We start from the raw sequence: 27,653 nt of genomic DNA on the forward strand, positions 1-27,653 counted from the left end.
TTCAAAAAGGGTAGCAGGGATAGTCCGGATAATTATAGACCATTGAGCCTTACATCTGTGGTGGGAAAGCTGTTGGAAAAGATTCACAAAGATAGGATCTTTTGGCATTTAGAGAATCATGGTCTGATCAGTGACAGTCAGCATGGCTTTCTGAAGGGCAGATCATGTCTAACAATCGTGATGGAGTTCTTTTAAGAGGTGACCAGGCATATAGATGAGGGTCGTGCAGTGGATGTGATCTACATGGATTTTAGTAATGCATTTGATAAGGTTCCACACGGTAGGCTTATTCAGAAAGTCAGAAGGCATGGGATCCAGGGATGCTTGACAGGTGGATTCAGAATTGGCTTGAATGCAGAAAGCAGAGAGTTGTGGTGGAGGGAGTACATTTGGATTGGCGGGTTGTGACCAGTGGTGTCCCACAAGGATCTGTTCTGGGACCCCTACTTTTCGTGATTTTTATTAACGACCTGGATGTGGGGTTAGAAGGATGTGTTGGCAAGTTTGCAGGAGACACAAAGGTTGGTGGTGTTGTGGATAGTGCAGAGGATTGTCAAAGATTGCAGAGAGACATTGATAGGATGCAGGAGTGGGCTGAGAAGTGGCAGATAGCGTTCAACCTGCAGAAGTGTGAGGTGGTACACTTTGGAAGGACAAACTCCAAGGCAGAGTACAAAGTAAATGGTAGGATACTTGGAAGTGTGGAGAAGCAGAGGGATCTGGGGCTACATGTCCACAGATCCCTGAAAGTTGCCTCACAGGTAGACAGAGTATTTAAGAAAGCTTATGGGGTGTTAGCTTTCATAAGTCGAGGGATAGAGTTTAAGAGTCGCGATGTAATGATGCAGCTCTATAAAACTCTGGTTGGGCCACACTTGGAGTACTCTGTCCAGTTCTGGTCACCTCACTATAGGAAGGATGTGGAAGCATTGGAAAGGGTACAGAGGAGATTTACCAGAATGCTGCCTGGTTTAGAGAGTATGGATTATGATCAGAGATTAAGGGAGCTAGGGCTTTACTCTCTGGAGAGAAGGAGGCTGAGAGAAGAAATGATAGAAGTATAGTTGATATTAAGGGGAATAGATAGAGTGAACATCGAGCGCCTCTTCCCCAGGGCACCACTGCTCGATACAAGAGGACATGACTTTAAGGTAAGGCGAGGGAAGTTCAAGGGGGATATTAGAGGAAGATTTTATACTCAGAGTGTGGTTGGTGCGTGGAATGCACTGCCCGAGTCAGTGGTGGAGGCAGATACACTAGTGAAGTTTAAGAGACTACTAGACAGATATATGGAGGAATTTAAGCTCAGGGAGGCAGCGTTTAAGGGCCGGCACAACATTGTGGGCCGAAGGGCCTGTACTGTGCTGTATTGTTCTATGTTCTATCTATTTCTCGCTGGAATCTCTCTTTTAATTTAATTTTTTATTGAAGGCACGACACAGTACAGAAAACTTAATGCATTACATTTTCCTCCACTTTGCTTTTATACCTTATTGCTGAACAACACCACAACGTCATCAGTGGGGCCTTCTGGGAGTTGTAGTCATTGTTCCTCGCTCGCTACCTGTCAAAGCATGTTTCGTCAGCCACCACAGACGTCACCGAAACAGACCCACCGAGGCGTGAAGGGGAATCACACCCGTCCTTGTGGGCGCCGAGGCCGGCGACACCGACAGAAGCGAATCGCTGATCACCGCCATGGCGATGGAGCGGAAGAGGAGGGGCTGATCATGGGCCGATTTCCTCCAGCCTATCGTAGCTCAGGCCTAACACTGACCCCTGCTGTCATTGGCTGTGGTGCATGTCGCTCAAATGGGAACTCGGAGGGTGATTAGTTTATGTGAACGTCAGTCAGCCTTCCTGACTTCATGAGTTTGGATTTGGATTTTTAACTGGACAGGAAGCAAATTGGGAGAAATGTAATTTTTTATGTGATGGTGCATCAGTCTCCGAGTTACATTATTAACAATAAAAGGGCAAAGGCCGTGGTGAGGAAGTAGGTGATTTACTGGAGGTTATATGGAGATAATATTGGATGGGATATCAAACTTGGAATTGTTTGGGATATGATTTAGAAAATGGGGGGATTTGTGGGGATCATAATATTCCAGTGTTGATTAATGAGGTCAAAATGATTGTTACTGAAACTGGGAAGGTTGTGTTACTGGCTGGGTCATTTACTGAGATTCATAATCAAAATAATTTAAGTGAAGAAGTGAAACATTGTGGGGATATGTTTTTCAGTGAATACCCTGATGTGCTGGAAGTCAGCTGTAACAATGATGGTATCACTGATGGAGAGATTTATTTGTATGAATTTAAGAAGTCTATTAATAATGCACATCGGGTGTCCACAGGAAAGAGTGATATTTGAAATTGTAATTGTTCATAATTCTCTTTTGTGAAAATATTAAATGTTTGTATCGTGAATCTACTTTCCTCATGGAAAATGGAAATAGTAGTGCCTATTCTAAAACCTGGCAGATCCCCATTTGATCCTTCTAGTTAAGGGCCTATATCGTGAATGTCTCATTTATGTAAACTTATGGAATGTATGGTAATCAAGCGCTTGAGTTTTATTTTGGAAAGAGTGGTGATAAAGTGTTTTATTAGAGTGAATTTTGAAAGGGTGAAATGACATTAGATTCAGTTTTAGGTTTTGAAGATGATATTCGGAAAGCACAATTAAATAAAGATGTTGTAATAGCAGTATTTCTTGATACTGGAAAGGGAAATGATATGGCAGAAAGGAATTTTGATTAAATTAGGAGTGAGGGGGACATTGTATAGTTTTTCTGAGTTTTTTTTGGATGGACTGTCCAAGTACCGGTCGGCATGTTATGTTTGTGTTTCTATGAGATAGAGAATGGGATCCCGCAGGGCAGTATTTGCAGCCCTTCATTATTTAATATTATGATTAATGATATTTTCTCTGAGATGGGAAAATGGGATACTCTGGGTAAATCACAATATACAGATGACGTAGCTTTATAGATTAGAGGTATTAATTGCAATTTACAATTAATAGGTCAAACAGTGGGCAGATTGATGAGGATTTTAAGCTTTCAGTCGTTAAAACACATTACGTGGTTTACAAACAGCATTAATAGACTTGCACTTGATTTTAAATTATATGATTAATATCTTGAGGAAGTGTCAGTGGTAAGATTTCTCAGTATGTAGATGGATAATAAGCTGACGTGGAAGCACCTATCAGTAAAATAATTGATGAATGTAAAGGAGCTTTAAATCTCCTCAGACACCTATGTGGGTATTCTTGGGTGCAACATGAAGATCTTTGTTGATCAATTATATTTGTTTAATTTGATCTGTTCTTGATTATGTCTGTGTGGCTTATGGATCAGCTTCATCTTCAAATTAAAAATGTTTGTATGTGATACAATTACAGACTTTAAGATTGTGTTCTGGTGCGGTAATGTTGTCTCCTGTTTTGGCTTTACTGATTGCAATGGGGCAATTGCCCTCAAAGTAACAGAGGTTCAAGTTGATGTCAACATACTGGATTAATTTGCGGGGGCAAGGAAATGATCATCCTGTTAAAGGTGTGCTGGAGGACGGTTGGGGACATCACAAGAAGAGTGTTTTTTGTTTTTGGTGGCTGGGTTCTTATCACACTGGGAATATGGGTGTATTTGATGATACAACCTGTCCCACTGTAGCTTTCTCTGTTACCCCACCTTGTTTTTTCCAATGACTTCAGTTGATTTTAGAATACACAATCGGATTCGGTTCTGCCTGAGAGTCTGTTGGTTCATTATAATATTAATGAAAGTTATTATCATACAGTAACCATTTTTACAGATGAATCAAAAGATAAGTTAACTGGGGATGTTGGTGTGGCTCTTTTTGTGTGCCTGAATTGCAGGCAATGATAAAGAAATGACTTATAGCCATTTATCAGCATAGGAAGCAGAATTCTTTCCCAACAGTTTAGGCTTACAGTGGGTGGAGGAGATTGGTCCTCATAATTTGCTCAGAATACATTTCGGTTTTGATGAGTCTTAAACAGGTCATTCTGTCAGTAGGTCAGATTGACTGCTGGAAACTTGTCAAACGGTATTTCATATGTAAAGTTTGATTTATATGTCTGCACATTATGGGCCCTGCACATCACACTGTTGAGGGAAATGATGATGTTGACTGTTTAGCACAAAAGCTGTTAAATGTTAAGCTGTGGACATAGACCTTCCACTTAGCAAATTAGAAGCTAAAGGGTTGGTAGTGTTAAGAATTAGGGGCTTATGGCAAGACGTAGGATAATGGACATAAGGACAGACACCTTTACAGAATACATAAACCTGTTGGGTTTATAGAAGAAGGGCTTAAAACAAGGGAAGGGATGATATTGACATGACATAGAAATGTCCACACGAAGCTTAATTATGCATTGTAACTAATTGGAAATCTTCATTCTGTGTCGTGTACATTTTGTCATTATAAAACTGTCGAAACACATTCTATTTCAATGTGAAGCGTACAAGGCTGAAGAAAAATCAAATGCAGTATTCAGTACAATCTTTGCGAGGGTAGATAGTTTTCAGAAAAAAACTATTACATTATGGGACTGACTTTAAATCAATTCACAGTTTGAGCTGGAAAAGGCATGTAATAATTGTGTTAAACATAAGGAAATGACATATAGGGTAGCAAAGGTGAGTGGGATGTTAGATTATTGGGATGCTCTTAAAATCCAACAAAAGGCAACGAAAAAAGCCATAAGAATGGTCAAGACGAAATATGAGGTCAAACCGGCCAATAATATAAATCAGGATACTAAAAGTTTAGTTTCCAGTTACATGAAGAGTGAAAGGGAGATGAGAGTTCATACTGGACCACTGGAAAATGATGCTGGTGAAGTAGTAATGGGGGACAAAGAAATGGCAGATGAACTTAATGAACAATCTTCACTGTCTTTTCCGGTCAGCACCGCCCCCACTTGTCCCATTTAACCTGTCTCATTACGGGTGGACTTTAGGACCCGGGGGAGCTCAGGACCCGCCGCCCACAGCTGCTGCTGAATCCCCGGTGTTTCTGTTCGGTTAACGGATGCGGTGAACGAGTTAAAATTAATCGATCGATAATTCTCATGTTGTGTTTATTTCACTCCATAGAACACTACAGCACAGAAAACAGGCCATTTGGTGCTTCTAGCCTGTGCGGAAACTTTATTCCGCTCGTCCCATTGACCTGCACCCAGTCCGTAACCCTCCAAACCTCTCCCATCCATGTACCTATCCAATTTATTCTTAAAACTTAAGAGTGAGCCCGCATTTACCACATCAGATGGCAGCTCGTTCCACACTCCCACCACTCTCTGAGTGAAGAAGTTCCTCCTCATTTTCCCCCTGAACCTTTCCCCTTTCACCCTAAAACCATGTCCTCCCGTTTTTAACTTTCCTTATCTAAGTGGAAAGAACCTACTCGCATTTACTGTCTATATCCCACATAATTTTGTAAACCTCTATCAAATCTCCCCTCATTCTTCTACGCTTCAAGGAATAAAGTCCTAACCTGTTCAATCTTTCCCTGTAACTCAACTCCTGAAGACCTGGCAACATCCTAGTAAATCTCTGCACTCTTTCAATCTCTCCAACCTCTCCATGGATACCTCATGTCTGAACTTTATGAACTAACCTCCATGTGGGACCTTGTCAAAGGCCTTACTAAAGTTCATGTAGACAACATCTACAGCCTTACCTTCACCTACTTTGCTGGTAAGCTCCTCGAAAAATTCTTTAAGATTCATTAAACACGATCTACCATGCACAAAGTCATACTGACTATCCTTAATCAGCACTCGGCTGTCCAAATATTTGTTAATCCGATCTCTCTTAACATCTTACAATTATTTACATACTACTGATGTCAGGCTCACTGGCCTGTAATTACCTGGTTTAAACAATGGAATAACAAGAGCTGCCCTCCAATCCTCCAATCCTCCGGCACTGCACCCGTGGCTGAGGACATTTTAAATATTTCTGTCAGGGCCCCTGCAATTTCTACTCTAGTCTCTCTCAAGGTCCGAGGAAATATCAAGTTAGGCCCGGGGGATTTATCTACCTTTATGCTCTGTAAGGCAGCATGCACCTCCTCCTCTTTAATCTACAAATGTTCCATGACACTACTGCTTGTTTCCCTTCCTTCCATATACACTATGCCAGTTTCCTGAGTAAATACTGATGCAAAAAACTGTTTAAGATCTCCCCTATCTCGTGAGGCTCCACACATAGACGACCACTCTGATCTTCTAGGGGACCAATTTTGTCCCTTACTATCCTTTTACTCTTAATATACTTGTAGAAACCCTTCAGGTTTTCCTTCACATCATCTGCCAAAGCCACCTCATGTCTTTTTTTCCTTCCTGATTTCCTTCTTTAGTATTTTCTTATGTTTTCTATACTCTTTAAGTAACTCATTTGCTCTTTGTTGCCTCTACCTGCTATACACTTCACTCTTTTTCTTAACCAGATTGCCAATATCCCTTGAAAACCAAGGTTCCCTTTGCCTGTTAACTTTGCCTTTAATCCTGGCATGAACATGCAAACTCTGCACTCTCAGAAGTTCACATTTGGAGGCATTCCACTAACTGAACACATCCTTGTCAGGAAAAATAAAAACTTATCCCAATCCACTCTTCCTAGATCTTTTTTCATTTCCACAAAATTAGCCCTTCTGCTATTTACAACCTCAATTCGAGGACCAGACCCATCCTTATCCGTAATTAACTTGAAACTGATGACATTATGGTCACTGGACCCAAAATGTTCGCCGACAAATACTTCTGTCACCTGACCTGTCTGGTTTCCTAATAGGAGATCAAGTATTGCATCCTCTCTCGTAGGTACCTCTATATATTGATTTAGAAAACTTTCCTGAAAACATTTCACAAACTCCAAGCCATCTAGCCCTATTACAGTTTGGGAGTCCCAGTCAATATGTGGAAAGTTAAAATCCCCGACTATTACAACTTCCTGTTTCTTACATCGGTCTACTATCTTTATACAGGTTTGCTCCTCCAATTCTCTCTGACTATTGGGCGGTCTATAATACACCCCTATTAGTGTGGTCACACCTTTCCCGTTCCTCAGCTCCACCCATATGACCTCTGTAGACAAGCCCTCCGGTCTGTCCTGTCTACGCACAGCTGTGATATTTTCCCTGACTAGTAATGCCACTCCTCCCCCTCTATCACATCTGAAACAACGAATATTTCTATCATGTATGAACCTCTTACTAAAGGATTCTTATTCAAAACAGTATCCAACAAATCAGATTAATATATGTAAACTTAGAAAAGTATTTTTGTAAAAAATATCTAACCTGAAGATATTGCAGAAAGTGTGTGTGAGAGAGAGAATATTTGCTAATTAACTCTTCAAAAGTCATCAATCGACCATCACAAAATAAATGAAAATAAAAATAAATAAATCTGCAAAGAGCAAAACAGATCCCCTTAATCACTAAAAATTAAACAAGATTGGGAGAGAGAACTTAATATGACCTTTGTTAATGAAGATAGTCAATTCTTCTTTGATATGTGCCAATCAGTGTTTAATTCAATTTAAAATTGTTCACTTTTACTATTTAACTAAGGAGAGACTATCCAAAATATTTCCTAACATAGGCAATTATTGCGATAGGTGTAAAACTGAAGTAGCCACTTTTTCACATATGTTCTGGTCATGTTCTTCATTAAAATCTTTTTAGAAATCTTTGATTTCCACAATTTCTAAAGTTCTGAAAATAAATTTACAACCTAATGTACAAACCTTTGATTTCTGTCTATACATGCAGTCCTCGCATGACCTTTATCCTCCTCCACCTCACTATCTGCTCTAACACTCTGGTTCCCCTCCCTCTGCAAATCTAGTTTAACCCCCTCCCCCCCCCCCCACCCCGAGCAGCACTGGCAAATCTACCCGCAAGAATGTTGGTCCCCCTCCAGTTCAGGGGCAAACCGTCCCGTCGGAACAGGCCCCACCTTCCCGGGAACAAAGCCCAATTGTCCAGAAACATGAAGCCCTCCCTCCTGCACCATCTCCTTAGCCGCGTATTTAGCTGCACTCTCCGCACATTTATATTTACAGGGACTTTACTCCTGACGCCGGTCCCGGGACCCGACCCGTTTACAGACCCGGAGCGGAACCGGAGCAGATACTCAGCCACTGGTTTTCACCCACAGTCCGGAAGAAAGGATAAAGTTTCCCCGTGAATTTATTCACAGTGAATGTGTGGAGATGGGACTTGGTCTCCGCGTTGTGAAATGAAACTGTCCCGGACTCGTAACTGAGATAAACTCCCACCCTCCCGGGGATGGGACCGGCAGGGAGACGGGACTCGGGGGAGGGGAGACCACGGTACACGTCACAATCCCGATGTAACACGTCACCATCCCGCCCGATGACCCAGAATCCGGTCTCCGGACTCAGTCTGACCCGTCCCTCCCTCTCCACAGACTCTGCGGCGACTCCCAGACACCAGCTCCGATTCCCGATCACCTCCACCTCCCAGTAATGTCTCCCCGATGTGAAACCCTCCGATCCCAGCACACAATGCCGGTCTGTGAATCTCTTCCCGGTGTCAGGGAGATTCCTCCGGGTCCCGGTATATATCCGGATCAGGGTCCGGGACCAGGTCCGTTTCACACTCTTCCGATCCTCAGACACCACGAGATCCGGATTCGCCGTTTCCACATCCAGGGTGACAGAGACTGGGGGGAGAAGCAGAGAATTAGAGAGTCCCCGTGGATCTGGGGGGAGACTCGGGCAGCGCGGCCCCGGGGATGAGACTCGGGCAGCGGGGCCCCGGGGATCGGGGGGGGGGGGGAGACTCGGGCAGCGCGGACCCGGGGATCGGGGGGAGACTCGGGCAGCGTGGCCCCGGGGATCGGGGGGAGACTCGGGCAGTGCGGCCCCGGGGATCGGGAGGAGACTCGGGCAGCGCGGACCCGGGGATCGGGGGGAGACTCGGGCAGCGTGGCCCCGGGGATCGGGGGGAGACTCGGGCAGTGCGGCCCCGGGGATCGGGAGGAGACTCGGGCAGCGCGGCCACGGGGATCGGGGGGTGACTCGGGCAGCGCGGCCCCGGGGATCGGGGGGAGACTCGGGTAGCGCGGCCACGGGGATCGGGGGGAGACTCGGGCAGCGCGGCCCCGGGGATCGGGGGGTGGGGAGACTCGGGCAGCGCGGTCCCGGGGATCGGGGGGAGACTCGGACAGCGCGGCCCCGGGGATAGGGGGGAGACTCGGGTAGCGCGGCCACGGGGATCGGGGGGAGACTCGGGCAGCGCGGCCCCGGGGATCGGGGGGAGACTCGGACAGCGCGGCCCCGGGGATCGGGTGGGAAGACTCGGGCAGCCCGGCTCCGGGGATCGGGGGGAGACTCGGGCAGCGCGGACCCGGGGATCGGGGGAGACTCGGGCAGCGCGGCCACGGGGATCGGGGGGAGACTCGGGCAGCGCGGCCCCGGGGATCGGGGGGAGACACGGGCAGCGCGGCTCCGGGGATCGGGGGGGTGGAGACTCGGGCAGCGGAGCCCCGGGGATCGGGGGAGACTCGGACAGCGGGGCCCCAGGGATCGGGGGGGAGACTCGGGCAGCGCGGCCCCGGGGATCGGGGGGAGACTCGGGCAGCGCGGCCCCGGGGATCGGGGGGAGACTCGGGCAGCGCGGCCCCGGGGATGGGGGGGAGATTCGGGCAGCGCGGCCCCGGGGATCGGGGGGGGGAGACTCGGGCAGCGCGGACCCGGGGATCGGGGGAGACTCGGGCAGCGCGGCCCCAGGGATCGGGGGGAGACTCGGACAGCGCGGCCCCGGGGATCGGGGGGAGACTCGGGCAGCGCGGCCCCGGGGATCGGGGGGAGACTCGGGCAGCGCGGCCCCGGGGATGGGGGAGAGACTCGGGCAGCGCGGCCCCGGGGATCGGGGGGGGCAGAGACTCGGGAAGCGCGGACCCGGGGATCGGGGGGAGGCTCGGGCAGCGCGGCCCCGGGGATCGGGGGGAGACTCGGGCAGCGCGGCCCCGGGGATCGGGGGGAGACTCGGGCAGCGCGGCCACGGGGATCGGGGGGAGACTCGGGCAGCGCGGCCCCGGGGATCGGGGGGAGACTCGGGCAGCGCGGACACGGGGATCGGGGGAGACTCGGGCAGCGCGGCCACGGGGATCGGGGGGAGACTCGGGCAGCGCGGCCCCGGGGATCGGGGGGGTGGAGACTCGGGCAGCGGAGCCCCGGGGATCGGGGGAGACTCGGACAGCGCGGCCCCAGGGATCGGGGGGAGATTCGGACAGCGCGGCGCCGGGGATCGGGGGGAGACTCGGGCAGCGCGGCCCCTGGGATCGGGGGGAGACTCGGGCAGCGCGACCCCGGGGATCGGGGGGAGACTCGGGCAGCGCGGCCACGGGGATCGGGGGGAGACTCGGACAGCGCGGCCCCGGGGATAGGGGGGAGACTCGGGTAGCGCGGCCACGGGGATCGGGGGGAGACTCGGGCAGCGCGGACCCGGGGATCGGGGGGAGACTCGGACAGCGGGGCCCCGGGGATCGGGGGGGGGGGAGACTCGGGCAGCGCGGACCCGGGGATCGGGGGGAGACTCGGGCAGCGCGGCCCCGGGGATCGTGGGGAGACTCGGGCAGCGCGGCCCCGGGGATCGGGGGGAGACCCGGGCAGCGCGGCCACGGGGATCGGGGGGGTGACTCGGGCAGCGCGGCCCCGGGGATCTGGGGGAGACTCGGGCAGCGCGGCCCCGGGGATCGGGGGGGGGGGGGGGGGAGACTCGCGCAGCGCGGACCCGGGGATCGGGGGAGACTCGGGCAGCGCGGCCACGGGGATCGGGGGGAGACTCGGGCAGCGCGGCCCCAGGGATCGGGGGGAGACTCGGGCAGCGCGGCCCCGGGGATCGGGGGGAGACTCGGACAGCGGGGCCCCAGGGATCGGGGGGAGACTCGGGCAGCGCGGCCCCGGAGATCGGGGGGAGACTCGGGCAGCGCGGCCCCGGGGATCGGGGGGAGACTCGGGCAGCGCGGCCCCGGGGATGGGGGGGAGATTCGGGCAGCGCGGCCCCGGGGATCGTGGGGTGGGAGACTCGGGCAGCGCGGACCCGGGGATCGGGGGTGACTCGGGCAGCGCGGCCCCAGGGATCGGGGGGAGACTCGGACAGCGCGGCCCCGGGGATCGGGGGGAGACTCGGGCAGCGCGGCCCCGGGGATCGGGGGGAGACTCGGGCAGCGCGGCCCCGGGGATGGGGGAGAGACTCGGGCAGCGCGGCCCCGGGGATCGGGGAGGGCGGAGACTCGGGAAGCGCGGACCCGGGGATCGGGGGGAGACTCGGGCAGCGCGGCCCCGGGGATCGGGGGGAGACTCGGGCAGCGCGGCCCCGGGGATCGGGGGGAGACTCGGGCAGCGCGGCCACGGGGATCGGGGGGAGACTCGGGCAGCGCGGCCCCGGGGATCGGGGGGAGACTCGGGCAGCGCGGACCCGGGGATCGGGGGAGACTCGGGCAGCGCGGCCACGGGGATCGGGGGGAGACTCGGGCAGCGCGGCCCCGGGGATCGGGGGGGTGGAGACTCGGGCAGCGGAGCCCCGGGGATCGGGGGAGACTCGGACAGCGCGGCCCCAGGGATCGGGGGGAGACTCGGACAGTGCGGCCCCGGGCATCGGGGGGAGACTCGGGCAGCGCGGCCCCGGGGATCGGGGGGAGATTCGGACAGCGCGGCGCCGGGGATCGGGGGGAGACTCGGGCAGCGCGGCCCCTGGGATCGGGGGGAGACTCGGGCAGCGCGACCCCGGGGATCGGGGGGAGACTCGGGCAGCGCGGCCACGGGGATCGGGGGGAGACTCGGGCAGCGCGGCCCCGGGGATCGGGGGGAGGCTCGGGCAGCGCGGCCCCGGGGATGGGGGGGGAGATTCGGGCAGCGCGGCCCCGGGGATCGGGGGTGGGGAGACTCGGGCAGCGCGGACCCGGGGATCGGGGGAGACTCGCGCAGCGCGGCCACGGGGATCGGGGGGAGACTCGGGCAGCGCGGCCCCGGGGATCGGGGGGAGACTCGGGCAGCGCGGACCCGGGGATCGTGGGGGGGGGGGAAGACTCGGGCAGCGGAGCCCCGGGGATCGGGGGAGACTCGGACAGCGCGGCCCCGGGGATCGGGGGGTGGGGGATACTCGGGCAGCGCGACCCCGAGGATCGGGGGTTTTCCGCTGGACGGAGAGCAGAGAGACCCCTGGCCCTTGACTCCTCAGACAGGGGAAACATCCTCCCTCACTCCTGCCTGTTGACCCCTGAAAGAATTTTGTGTTTCCATGAGATCTCCTCTCATTCTTCGAAACTGGGAACAGAGAACATAAAGCAGTACAGCACAGGAACAGCCCCGTCATACAATGTTCACTTTCATTTGTGAGTGTGAAGTGCGGGAGTGTGATGGTTTGAGACAGTAAAGGAGGTGATAATGTGAACCAGTAGGGGAGAGATGAATGGCAGATTGAACCAGGAGGGGGAGGGGTGGAAACCCCTTGGGTGAACTGTGTGTGTAGACGTAATGAGAAGCGAGAGGGGGCAAAGATGGCAGATGAGGATGGCTTTGTCCCCTTTCCCAGAACCCCATCCCCCGCAGCCCCTCCCTCATTTGGACAGGGGATAAATTTGCAGGGACCCTTAAGCAACACAGGTCTTGATGAAGTGTTTCAGTCTGAACCGTGGACTGTTTACTCTTTTCCATAGAAACTTCCCGGCCTGCTGTTTCCCCAACAATTTGTGTGTGTTACTTTAATTTTCAAATAGGTTACAGTAAGAAAAAAAACCCTTCCCCCTCCCCCCAACTTCCCGATAGATAAAAAGAAGAAAAAATAAATAAATAAATAAAGAATGCCTGGATATCGGAAGATCCCCACATGCTCCATGGAGTTCATAATAGCTTTAATATGTATATTTATTTCTTTCCCCAGATAACCAATAATTTTATCTTCGGAGCACCTATATATTTAATCCTATTTTTTGTAAATAAGGGCGCCAAATTTTCAGAAATATTTCATATTTATCTCTTAATTTATAAGTATTTTTTTCAAGTGGAATGCAGCTAAAAATTTCATTCTTAAATATGAATCCGATTTCCAAGTAACTGCAATAGCCTTTTTGGCTACTGCCAATGCAATTTTTATGAATTCTTTCTGATGTTTATTCAATTTGGATTTGGATTTTATCCCTTCAATATCGCCTAGTAAAAACAATATTGCATTGTGTGGAAGTTGTATTCCAATAATTTGTTCCAGTAAAACTCTTAAATTTGTCCAAAAAGGTTGAATTTTAGAACAAGACCAAGCAGAGTGTAAAAAATTACCAATTTCTTGATTACATCGAAAACATTGATCAGATAAATTTGAGTTTAATCTGTTTATTTTTTGTGGTGTAATATATATTTGATGTAAAAAGTTATATTGTCGAACATTTATTGCATTTGTCATACTGGCAAGACATAATCTTGACCAACTTGTTTCATCAATTTTAATATTCAAATCAGTTTCCCATTTTTGTCTTAACTTATGAATTCCTTTTTTAATTGCCAGTTTTTGAATCAAATTATACATACCAAAAATATGTTTTTAAATTTTTCCTTTATGAAATAAAGTTACTATTTCATTAGGTTTCAACAATAACATTGTTTGACCCAGTTTACCTCTTAAATAAGTCCTTAATTGGAAATAACAGAAAAGAGTGTTATTTGATATTTTATATTTATTCTTTAGTTGGTCAAATGACATTAATATACATCCTTCAAAACAGTCTCCTATATATCTAATCCCTTTGTGAAACCAGTTATATGAAAGTTGATTATCCATTGTAAAAGGGATAAGTTTATTTTGAATTAAAGGTCTCTTTGCTAATAAAGATTTCTTTATCTCATCATTAACATTTATCTTATTCCATAAATCAATTAAATGTTTTAGTATAGGAGTTTCTTTCTTTTCCCGTATCCATTTAGATTCCCATTTATATATAAAATCTTCTGGTATATTTTTCCTATTATGTCTAATTCTATTCTAATCCATGCTGGTTTATCTTCATCAAGAAAAGATGCAATAAATCTAAGTTGATTTGCTTTGTAATAATTCTTAAAATTTGGTAATTGTAATCCTCCTAGGTCAAATTTCCATGTCAATTTTTCCAACGATATTCTTGACATCTTACCTTTCCAAAGGAATTTCCTCACACATTTATTTAACTCTTGAAAAAATTTCTGTGATAATTGTATTGGTAATGTTTGGAATAAATATTGTAATTGAGGGAATATATTCATTTTTACAGCATTGGCTCTACCTACTAATGTTATTGGTAACATCATCCATTTATCAAGATCCTCTTGAATTTTTTTCAATAATGGCAAATAATTTAATTTATATAAATTCTTTATATCATTATCAACTCTTATACCTAAATACTTTATACCATTTATTGGCCATCTAAATAGAGTTATTAATCGACATTGACTATAATCTCCTTTCGTAAGTGGTAGAATTCCACTTTTATCCCAATTTATTTTGTACCCTGATATTTTCCCATATTCTTCAAATCCAGAAGATAATTTACGCAACGAATGTAATTGGTTAGTTAGATAAATCAGAACATCATCAGCAAATAAGCTAATCTTATATTCCTCCAGATTAACTCTGAAACCCGCAATATCTGAGTCAGTTCTAATTAATTCAGCTAATGGTTCTATCGCCAACACAAGTAAAGCAGGTGATAATGGACAACCTTGACTAGTTGACCTTGTTAACTGAAATTATGTTGAAATTTGGCCATTTGTCACCACTTTAGCTTTGGGGTTAGTATTTAAGGTTTTAATCCATTTTATAAAAGATACTCCTAATCCATATTTTTCCAATACCTTAGATAAAAAATCCCATTCCAATCTATCAAATGCTTTTTCTGCATCCAAAGAAACTGCTACACTCATTTCTTCCCTCTTTTGTGCCAAATGAATTATGCTAAGTAACCGAGTTACATTATCTGCCGATTGTCTATTTTTAATAAATCTTGTTTGGTCCATGTGTATTAATTTTGGTAAGTATTTAGATAATCTGTTAGATAAAATCTTTGCTATTATTTTATAATCCGTGTTCAACAAAGAAATAGGTCTATATGATGTTGGTTTTAAAAGATCTCTGTCTTTTTTTGGCACTACAATTAAAATAGCTGTCGAAAAAGATTCTGGAAGTTTATGCGATCTTTCCGCTTGGTGTATTAGCTCCATAAAAGGAATTAATAAATCTTTAAACTTTTTGTAAAATTGAGGCGGAAAACCATCTTCTCCTGGAGATTTATTACTCTGAAGTGATCCTAGAGCTTCTTCGACCTCTTTTAATGTAAAAGGCACATCTAATCCATTCTGTTCTTCCAAATTCAATTTTGGGAGAGTTATTTGTGTTAAAAACCTTTCTATCTCAACAATATCATTTTGTGATTCTGATTGATACAATTCAGAATAAAAAATTTTAAAAGTTTATAAAGGTTTATAAATAATTTTAATTACACTTGTTCTAATTGCATTTATTGTTTCGGAAGCCTGGTCTGTTTTTAACTGCCAAGCAAGAATCTTGAGTGATCTTTCACCTAGTTCATAATATCTCTGTTTAGTTCTCATAATTGCTTTTTTCTGTTCGGTATGTCTGAAGTGTATTATATTGTAGTTTCTTATTAACAAGTTGTCTTTGTTTTTCTTCTGTCATATATCTTTGAGAATCTTTTTCTAATTTTGTAATCTCTTTTTCCAATTGATCTATTTCTACCATATATTCCTTCTTAATTTTAGAAGTATAACTGGCCTCTCAAATATGCCTTCATTGCTTCCCATAATATAAATTTATCATCAACTGAATGTGAGTTTGTATCTAAAAAAACTTGAATCTGTTTTTTCATAAAATCACAAAAATCTTGATGTTTTAATAATATTGAATTAAATCTCCATCTGTAAATCGATTTCTCCTTATCCATCATTATCATTGTCATTATCAAGAGGGAATGATCTGACAATATTCTTGCTTTATATTCCATATTTTTCACTCTGTCTTGAATTTGCGCTGATAGTAAGAAAAAATCTATCCTTGAATAAGTTTTATGTCTATTTGAATAAAATGAATAATCTCTTTCTCTTGGGTTAATTCTTCTCCATTTATCAATCAAATTTAAATCTTTCATCAATGATAAGGTTAATTTTGCTACTTTTGGTTTTGTAACAACCTTTGTTGACCTAACTAAAACTGGGTCCAGACAAAAGTTAAATTCTCCACCTATTAATATTTTATCGTGTGCGTCAGCCAAATTCAAAAAAGCCTCCTGTATAAATTTTACATCATTTTCATTTGGTGCATAAATATTCATAAGAGTCCACAGTTCTGAAAAGATCTTCCCGCAGAATCAATTAATAAATTTTGTATTTTAATTGGTAAAGTTTTGTTGACCAAAATGGCAACTCCCCTCGCTTTTGAATTAAATGAAGCTGCTATAACATTTCCGACCCAATCTCTCTTTAATTTCTGATGTTCTATCTCTGTTAAATGTGTTTCTTGTATAAAAGCTATATCTATTTTCATTTTCTTAATGTATGTTAAAATTCTTTTTCTTTTCACCAGTCCATTAAGCCCATTAACATTAAAACTTTAAAAAATCAGTAAATTACTCATTATTTTTATCGTGGTTACTCCAGTCTATAATAATACATAATATTTCAACTCTCATAGTACCTTGGGGAATTATTTTAAAATTCTCCATGTTGCTATGTGTCTCCCCTCCGATCATCCAGGCAAAGAAAGAAAGATAAAAGAAAAATAAAACCCCTGCTAATTTTGTGAATAAAAAAAAAACACAACATTACCCCCCTCTGTTGTGCGGGTCATGGCAAACGCCATGATTACACACGTGAATAACGTAGCGATCGATCCGAAGTTCCCCCAGCTCCCCCGTAACATGAAAAAAGTATATATAAGAAAAGATAATATCTCTACTGTCGATTAATATTTCTCAAATTTTTACCTGTATCATATAATTAAAAGTATATTTAAATATTCTTCTGTCCTTAATGTCCATCAACTCACTTCAGTGTCCCTGTCTTCATCTTTAATCTGTTTCATTTTTAAATCTTCACTGTGACTAGCGTATATTTGGGAGTTCTTGTGCAAACTCCTCTGCATCCCGATGATCAGTAAAAAAAACTTATTTTTCCGTCATCCAAAAAAATTATCAGTGTTGCTGGGTGGCGCAATATAAATTTCTAACCCTTTTCCCATAAAACATTTTTCGCTGGCTTAAATTTCTTCTTTCTCTTCAAAAGGTCATAACTTATATCAGGATAGAAAAGAACTGCTTTCCCTTCTATCATCAATGGCTCATTTTTCTTTCTGGCATATTGGGCAGCCGCCTTCAGGATCTTTTCTTTATCTTGATATCTTAAGCATTTTATCAAGATTGGTCGTGGGTTTTGATCTTAAAGCTCTGTGGACCCTTTCGATTTCAATCAACTGGGTTCCCTCTTCCATTTCCAAATTTTCCGGGATCCATTTTTCAAAAAAAAAATATTGGATCCTCTCCCTCTATTCCTTCTTTAAGACCAACAATTTTAATTTTATTTCGTCCACTAAAATGTTCAAGCACGTCTATTTTTTCCAACTGTCGTTTTCTTTCTGATGTCCAGGCAAGAGTATTATCTTCCATTTTCTTCACTCTCTCAATAGTGTCTCCCGTTATTTCTTCCAGGTTTTTTACTTTCTTGTCCATTTTCTCCTGTTTTTTCACCACTTTATCAAACATAGCCTTCGTATTTTTAATATCTTCTTGTATTATTTTTAATTTTTTAATTCATGCATTATTTGCACCAAAGAAGGAACTCTTATGTGTCCAGAATATTTTCCACCTCCAATCTCTTCCTGTTGTTCTTCTTTTACCTCCTCATCTTCATCTGTGTGTTCCAGAGAATCCGAATCCACCGCGGGTTCATTGTCACTTCCGCTTCCAATGGTAGCTGGGATTTGTAGTTCAAAGTGCTCATGTTTGCGCATGCCCTTTCCTACGCGCACGCGCAGTTCCTGTTGTTCCTTCTTGGAGACTATTGATGCTGCGGGCGATTTCTGTTCTGTATCGCCGGATTGAGATGCACTTGAGTCCGAGGCTTCTTCATGGTGGCCGGCTCAACTTGTACTATCTTCAAAGTAATAGTTTTCTTCTTTGTCTGTTTAGGAGGCGTATCTAAGGAAAATCCTGAGTAGCTTAGACGTAGTTTTTAGGAAATATTTACTAACTTTTCTTCACTTAAACATTAATTTATTAGTTTTTTTTTTACGGGAGAGCTGGATATCCGCGTCTCGATCCCACGTCATCACGTGACGTCCCCCCCCAAACAATTTGTGTGTGTTACTCCGCTTCAAATATACTCAATTATTTGGCCTCCACAGCTGCCTGTGGCAGATTCACTATCCTGTGGATAAAGGAATTCCTCCTCAACTCTGTCCTAAATGGACATCCCTATAGTTGGAGGCTGTGCTCTTGTTTGATTTTTAAAGCGAAGTTAATAAGTAAACTTCTTGATTAGTCAGAGTCTCAAAAGTTATGGGGAGGAAGCAGGAGAATAGGGTTGAGAGGGATAATAAATCAGCCATTCTTCTAAACTCCGGTGAGTACAGGCCCAGAACCATCAAACACTCCTCATATATTAACTCTTTCATTCCCGGAATTATTCTTGTGAATCTTCAGGACACCCTCCAATGCCAATACTTTTTTTCCGATAGAAGGGACCCAAAACTGCTCACAATACTCCAAGTGTGGTCTGAGCAATGCCTTATTAAAACCTCAGAATTACATCCTTGCTCTTGTACTCTAATCCCCTCGAACTGAAAGCAAACATTGAGTTTGCCAATCTTACCACTGACACAAACTGCAAGTTAACCTTCAGGGAATCCTGCACAAGGACACCCATGTCCCTTTGCACCTCTGATTTTTGAATTTCGCCCTCTTTACAGAATTGTCTCTGCCTTTATTCCTTTGACCAAAGTCGTACCTGCCTAAGTTTGTACCTGCCAAACTCTACCTGTGCTACAAGATCCTTATTACGTATACTGGTGCATTCAAATAAGACCATAAGACAAAGCAGCAGAAGCCGGCTATTCGGTCGTTTGAATCTGCTCCACCATTTAATCATGAACTGATCCATTCTCCCATTTATTCCTACTCCCCCACCTTCTCACCATGACCTTTGATGCCCTGGCTACTCACATACCTATCAATCTCTGTCTTAAATACACCCAATGACTTGGCTTCCACTGCCACAAGAAATTCACAGATTCACCACCCTCTGGCTAAAAAAATTTCTTCGCATCTCCATTCTGAATGGGCGCCCTTCAATCTTTAAGTCATGCTCTCTCGTACTAGACTCCCCCACCATGGGAAATAACTTTGCCACATCCACTCTGTCCATGCCTTTTAACATTCAAAATGTTTCTGTGAGGTTCCCCCTCATTCTTCCTAACTCCACGGAGTTCAGTCCAAGAGTGGTCAAATGTTCCACATATCTTAACCCTCTCATTCCCGGAATCATTCTAGCGAATCTTCTCTGAACCCTCTCCAATGTCAGAACATCCTTTCTTAAATAAGGATCCCAAAACTGCACACAGTATTCCAAGTGAGGTCTTACCAGTTCCTTATAGAGCCTCAACATCACATCCCTGCTCCTATACTCTATTCCTCTGGAAATGAATGCCAACATTGCATTCGCCTTCTTCACCACCAACTCAACCTGGAGGTTAACCTTAAGGGTATCCTGCACGAGCACTCCCAAGTCCCATTGCATCTCAGAACTTTGAATTCTCTCTCCATTTAAATAATAGGCTGCTCGTTTATTTCTTCTACCAACGTGCATGACCATACACTTTTCGACATTGTATTTCATTTTATCACTTTTTTGACCATTCTCCCAATCTATCCAAGTCTCTCTGCAGACTCTCTGTTTCCTCAGCACTACCGTCCCCTCCACCGATCTTTGTGTCATCAGCAAACTTGGCCACAAAACCATCTATTCCATAATCCAAATCGTTGATATACAACGTAAAAAGAAGTGGCCCCAACATGGACCCCTGTGGAACACCACTTGTAACTGGCAGTCAACCAGAATGGAATCCCTGGCCAATCAGCCAACGCTCTATCCACATGTAAGTTTCCTGTAATTCCATGGGCTCTTATCTTGTTTAGCGGCCTCATGTCCGGCACCTTGTCAAAGGCCTTCTGAAAATCCAAATACACAACATCCACTGCATCTCCCTTGTCTAGCCTACTTGTAATCTCCTCAAAAAATTTCAATGGGTTTGTCAGACAGGATTTTCCTTTAAGGAAACCATGCTGAGTTTGGCCTATCTTGTCACATGCCTCCAGATACTCGGTAACCTCATCCTTGACAATTGACTCCAACAACTTCCCAAACACCGATGTCAAGCTAACTGGTCTATAATTTACTTTTTGCTTCCTTGCCCCCTTCTTAAATACCAGAGTGGCATTTACAATCTTCCACTCCTCCGGAACCATGCCAGGGTCTATTGACTTTTGAAAGATTATTGCTAATGCCTCCGCAATATCCACAGCTACTTCCTTCAAAACACAAGGGTGCATTCCATCTGGTCCTGGAGATTTATCTACCCTTAGACTATTCAGCTTCCTGAGTACTTTCTCTGTCGTAATTGTTACTGCGCACACTTCTCTTCCCTGACACCCTTGAGTGTCCGGTATACTGCTGATATCTTCCTCAGTGAGGACTGATGCAAATACTCGTTCAGTTCCTCAGCCATCTCCTTATCTCCCATTACAATTTCTCCAGCATCATTTTCTATCGGTCCTATATCCACTCTCACCTGTTTTTTAACTCTTTATATACTTGAAAAAGCTTTTAGTATCTTCTTTGATGTTATTTGCTAGCTTCCTTTCATAGTTCATCTTTTCCCTCTTAATCGCCTTCTTAGTTTCCTTTTGTAAGCTTTTAAAAACTTCCCAATCCTCTGTTTTCCCACTAATTTTTGCTTCCTTGAATGCCCTCTCCTTTGCTTTAACTTTGACTTTGACTTCTCTTGTCAGCCACGGTCGCAACCTTTTTCCATTCGAAAATTTCTTCTTTTTTGGAATATATCTGTCTTGCACCTTCCTCACTTCTCGCATAAACTCCAGCCACTGCTGCTCTGCTGTCCTCCCGCTAGTGTCCCTTTCCAGACAACTTTGGCCAGTTCCTCTCTCATGCCACTGTAATTTCCTTTACTCCACTGCAATACCGACACATCGGATTTCGGCTTCTCTTTCTCAAATTTCACAGTGAACTCAATCATGTTACGATCACTGGCTCCTAACGGATCCTTCACCTCAATCTCTCTAATCACCTCTGGGTCATTACACAATATCCAATCCAGTACCTCTGATCCCCTAGTGGGCTCAACAACAAGCTGTTCTGAAAAGCCATCTCGTAGACATTCCACAGATTCTCTCTGTTGAGATCCACTGTCGACCTGATTTTCCCAATCCACTCGCATGTTAAAATCCCCCACAATTATCATAACACTGCCCTTCTGGCAAACCTTTTCTATTTCCTGTTGGAATTTGTAGTCCGCCTCACTGCAGCTGTTAGGAGGCCTGTAGATAACTGCCATCAGGGTCCTTTTATCCCTGCGATTTCTTAGCTCAACCCAGAAAGATTCTTCCGATCCTATGTCACCTCTTTCTAATGATTTAATCTCATTTCTTACCAATAAAGCCACGCCACCCCCTCTGCCTACCTGCCTATCCTTCCGATACACCGTGTATCCTTGGACGTTCAGCTCTCAGAGACATGTATCCTTTAGCCACGTCACAGTGATGGCCACAAAATTATACCCGCCAATCTGTAGCTGCACGACAAGATCATCCACCTTATTCCTTATGCTGTGTGTATTTAAGTATAACACCTTAAGTCCAGTATTTGATACTTTTTGATTTGATTGCACTGCAACTCATCCCACTGGCTGCACATTTGCCCCATCACCTGCCTGTCCTTCCTGACATCTTTACTGCTCACTATCTTAGATTTATTTCTGTTTCCCCCCTCCTCTACTCTATCATTCCGGTTTACTATCCCCCTACCAAATCAGTTTAAACCCTCCCTAACAGCTCTATTAAACATTCCCGCTATGGTTCAGGTGTAACCCGTCCTGTTTGAACAGGTAATACTTCCCCCTGAAGAGATACCAATGATCCAAGAATCTGAAGCCATGCCCCCTGCACCAGTCTCTCAGCCACGCATTCATCTGCCTGATCCTACTATTCTTGCCCTCGCTAGCACGTGGCACAGGCAGTAATCCTGAGATTACTACCCAGGAGGTCCTGCTTCTCAGCTCCCTTCCTAACTCCCGGAAATCTCTCTTCAGGACCTCCTCCCTTTCCTCTCTATGTCATTGGTACCAGCATGTACCAAGCCAGCTGGCTGCTCGCCCTCTCCCTTCAGAACATTCTGGACCCGAACCGAGACACCCCGTACCCTGGCACCCGGGCGGCAAAACATCATGCAGGTATCTCTACCAGGCTCACAGAATCTCCTGTCTGTTCCCCTGACTATGGAATCCCCTATGACTACCGCATTCCTCTTCTCCCTCCTTCCCTCCTGCACAACAGCGCCAGGCTCAGTGCCAGAGACCCGGTCACCGTGGCCGTCCCCTGTCAGGTCATCCCCCTCTCTCTTTCAATCTTTTTATTAGTATTAAAAATATTATGAACAGAATACAATTAAAATATTAATAAGGGATTACAAACATACAAACTCTCATTACACATGAAGGAATACATAAGCAATGAATACAATATAATTAAGTTTTCCCAAAACATAAACCATATAGTATATATATGAACAACGTAAATCTAGATATTTCATAATATATAATATAAAAAAAGAGAAAAAAATCTATATATGAAAAGTTAACTAATCTACTAATCTAGTATCTAAGGAAAAAAAGCAAAGAAAGAAAAAAAAACTAAAAAAGAACTAAAAGAAAAGAGAGAAAAAAGGGCTGTTTATAGTATCTCACAAGCATATATAAACATCAATGTCGTCAACTCCGATCCTCTCAACATACATACGATTAAAGCTGAAAAAACCAATAAGCTTGGCATAGGGCCATATTACATCATATGAAAATATTGAATAAATGGTCTCCATATCTTTTCAAATTTAATAGAAGTATCAAATACAGCACTTCAAATTTTTTCTAAATTTAGACATAACATAGTTTGAGAAAGCCAATGAAATACCGTGGGAGGATTAATTTCCTTCCAATTCAACAATATTGATCTTCTAGCCATCAAAGTGAGAAAAGCAATCATTCGACAGGCGGAAGGAGATAAATGGAGTGAGTCCATCATCGGTAAACCAAAAATTGCGGTAATAGGAAGGGGTTGTAAATCGATATTCAGTACCGCCGAGATAATATCAAAAATATCTTTCCAATATTTTTTCAAAAGTGGACTTGACCAAAACATATGAGTTACCAAGACGCGATTTCTAATTGACATCTGTCACAAATAGGGTTTATATAAGAATAAAAATGAGCTAATTTATCCTTGGACATATGGGTCCTATGTACAACCTTAAATTGTATTAATGAATGTTTGGCACATATAGATGATGTATTAACTAATTGAAGAATTCTATCCCAATTCTCAATAGGAATAATAAGATTAAGCTCTCTTTCCCAATCATTTTTGGTCTTATCAAAGGGCGCTGAACGTATCTTCATAATTATATTATAAAGTTTTGATATAAGCCCTTTTTGAAAAGGATTTAATTCAAACAAACTCTCCAAAATATCTGAAGACACAAAATTTGGGAACGTAGGAAGTACCGTACTTAAAAAATGCCTAACCTGTAAGTATCTGAAAAAATGAAATCTAGGCAAATTATATTTATTGGATAATTGCTCAAAAGACATAAAACAGTTGTCCAAAAATAAGTCAGAAAATCTTAATAATCCCTCAGTTTTCCAAGCCAAAAAAGCTTGATCTATAATTGAGGGGTGGAAAAAACAATTAGATACAATAGGACTATTTAACACGAATTGAGTCAACCCGAAAAATTTCCAAAATTGAAACCATATACGTAAGGTATATTTAACTATCGGGTTGTCAATTCGATTCGGCAATTTAGAAAGAGCAAAAGGGAGAGATGTCCCTAAAATAGAACCCAGAGCATAACCAGATACCGATTTAGTTTCCAACCTCACCCAATGAGGGCAAAAAGGACCATCCCATTCTTTCAACCAACATATCAAATATCTAATATTAACTGCCCAATAATAAAATCTGAAATTGGGTAATGCCAACCCACCATCCTTCTTTGTCTTCTGTAAGTATATTTTACCTAACCTGGGATTTTTATTCTGCCATATATATCTGAGGAAATTTTTGAATCAACATTAGTAAAAAAGGATTTCGGAATAAAAATTGGTACCGCTTGAAAAATATATAAAAATTTAGGTAAAATAACCATCTTAATAGCATTAATCCTACCTATCAGAGATAAAGATAATGGTGACCACTTAGTAAATAAGCCTTTAATCTGATCAATTAAGGGTAGAAAATTAAACCTAAATAATTCTTTATGGTTTTTTGTAATTTTAATCCCTAAGTAAGTAAAAGAGTCATTAACTAATTTAAAAGGTAAAATACCATAGCTTGGGACCTGTCTATTCAAAGGAAACAATTCACTCTTATTAAGATTTAACTTATACCCAGAAACCTCACTAAATTGAGCCAACAATGATAAGACTGCTGGAATAGATTTCTCAGGGTTAGAGATGAATAATAATAAATCATCTGCGTACAAAGATACTTTATGAATATCTGTTCCACGATTAATACCCAAAATATCCTGTGATTATCTGATGGCAATTGCCAAAGGTTCTAAAGCGATGTTAAATAGTAATGGACTAAGAGGACAACCTTGTCTAGTGCCCCGAAATAAACGAAAAAATGGAGATCTTTGATTATTAGTAAACACCGAGGCCACTGGAGTTTGATAATTCAGTTTAATCCAAGAAATAAAGGTCGGACTGAAATTAAACTTCTCCAGCACATAAAATAAGTAAGGCCATTCAACACTATCAAATGCTTTCTCCGCATCTAATGAAATAACACATTCTGAAGTGTTATGTGAAGGAGTATAAACAATATTCAGTAATCTCCTAACATTGAAAAAAGAATAGCGATTTTTAATAAAACCGGTTTGATCTTCCGAAATAATTTGGGGTAATACCTTCTCCAGCCTGGAAGCCAGTAACTTGGAAAAAATCTTAGAATCCACATTCAATAGAGATATTGGTCTATAAGATGCACAATCAGTAGGGTCTTTATCTTTCTTCAGTATTAAGGAAATGGAAGCTCTATAAAAAGATTGTGGCAAATTCCCCAATCTAATTGCTTCTTCAAAAACCTTGCATAGCCAAGGAGAGAGAGTAGCAGAAAAACATTTAAAAAATTCTACTGTGTACCCATCTGGACCTGGTGCTTTCCCAGAATTCATTGAGGAAATAACCCCTTTAATTTCCGCATCCGTAAACGGAGTATCTAGTACTGAAAGATCATCAGATGATAGTTTTGGAAAATTCAATTTCCGGAGAAAATCACACATGGTATTATGATCCTGAGGGAATTCAGATTGATACAGGGAGGTATAAAAGTCTTGAAAAGACTTATTTATCTCATCATGGTTAACTGTCAAATCCCCATTCTGCTGACGAACCTTAGTGATTTGACGTTTAACTGAAACATTCTTCAGCTGACTAGCTAACAGTTTTCCCGATTTATCACTATGTATATAGAAATCAGATCTGGTTTTCATTAATTGATTTTCAATCGGAGATGTAAGTAATAAACTATGTTCCATTTGAAGTTCAACCCTTTGTTTGTAAAGCTCCCTGCTGGGAGTAGTCGAATATTTCTTGTCAATCTCTTTAATTTTATCAACCAATAAAAGAGTTTCCTTCTTAAGGCGTTTTCTCAGACCAGCAGAATAAGAGATAATCTGTCCACGTATATACGCTTTAAAGGTGTCCAAAAGTATTCCGCAAGAGATATCATCCGTGGAATTAGTTGAAAAGAAGAAATCGATCTGCTCCTTCATAAATTTAATAAAGTCCGGCTCTTGCAATAAGGTAGAGTCAAATCGCCATTGTCTAGCACTTAAAGCTGTATCCGTAAAATTAATAGAAAGTTTTAATGGAGCATGGTCGGAAATAGCTATAATATCATAATTACAACCAATTACCGATGGAATAAAACAAGAGTCAATAAAAAAATAATCAATTCTCGAATAGGAGTGATAAACATGTGAGAAAAAAGAAAACTCTTTGTCATTAGGATGACGAAATCTCCAAATATCAAAAACTCCATTATCAGTCAAAAAGGAGTTAATACAAGTGGCCGACTTTTTGGGTAAAGTCTGGATAGATGTAGATTTGTCCATCAAAGGATTTAGACAACAATTAAAGTCACCACCCATTATTAACTTATATTCATTTAAATTAGGTAAAGAAGTAAATAAGGACTTAAAATGTCAGGACAATCCACATTTGGAGCATAAACATTAACCATAGCGACCTTTTTATTACCGAGTAAACCCGTAATTAACAAAAATCTACCATTCGGATCCGAAAGGATATCATGTTGAACAAATGCAATAGAGGAGTCAATAAAAATTGAAACTCCCTTAACTTTGGCATTCGAATTCGAATGATACTGTTGACCCCGCCAAGACCTAAAAAAACGATATTTGTCCTCCTTCCTCACATGAGTTTCTTGTACAAAAATGATATGAGCATTAAGTCTTTGGAATACTTTGAAAATCTTCTTTCGTTTAATCGGATGGTTTAAACCATTAGTATTCCAAGACACAAAGTTAATGGTTTGAGCCATGTTTCTAAAGTCATCCCTTTGGTATAGAAAGGGTTAACCATGTTATAAACTCATGCACCAGGAAGAGGAACAAAAATAAAGAGCGGACCCGGAAGTGACGACATCGTAGACATATTTGTAGTTCAAGAACAGCCCAAGTAAAAAAACTAAAACAAATTGGTAAGAGAAAAATTAAAAAGGAAAACAGACCAACCCCCACCCCCTCACGAAAAAGAAAAAAAGCCAAAATATGGCTAGAAAAAGGAAAAAATGAGACTAACTCTACCCCCATATCAGCGGCAGACCACTCCGTGTATAAAGGATATATTAAAAAAAACACCCCAACTTTAAGAATTATGATCGCAGTACTAAAATCTACGCTTCTTAATATGCTGGGTTGTAAGAAAAAGGAAATATAATCACTAAAAGTTTATAAATCGGGTTATAACCCAAACAAATCAAGAAGTATTTAAACTATGATAAGCGATGCATTATAGGAAGAAGACGAAAAGAGAAACAATAACGCCATCTTAAACAAAACCAAGAATATTTTGCAAAAAACCACTATCTTAATAATAAAAAAAAAATTCCCTTCGGAAGGTTAGAAATATACCTTCAAGGGGTCAAAAATAATAGTCAAAAATATAGTATAGTAGTTAAAGTGTATAAGACAAAGCGATTAATATAACGAAAGCACACTTTAACT

General features: G+C 43.5%; 1 protein-coding gene across 1 annotated transcript in view; it reads right to left on the minus strand.

Annotated features, from left to right (window-relative positions):
• Positions 1-27,653, minus strand: part of LOC140723360 (zinc-binding protein A33-like) — a 118,037-nt gene that overhangs the window by 82,777 nt on the left and 7,607 nt on the right. The window contains exon 4 of the mRNA XM_073037942.1: positions 8,667-8,731. Within this exon, the coding sequence (XP_072894043.1) occupies positions 8,667-8,731 (65 nt within the window). The remainder of the gene's footprint in view (positions 1-8,666; positions 8,732-27,653) is intronic.

This window comes from Hemitrygon akajei, unplaced genomic scaffold, assembly GCF_048418815.1.
Source record: "Hemitrygon akajei unplaced genomic scaffold, sHemAka1.3 Scf000110, whole genome shotgun sequence".
Lineage (NCBI taxonomy): Eukaryota > Metazoa > Chordata > Chondrichthyes > Myliobatiformes > Dasyatidae > Hemitrygon > Hemitrygon akajei.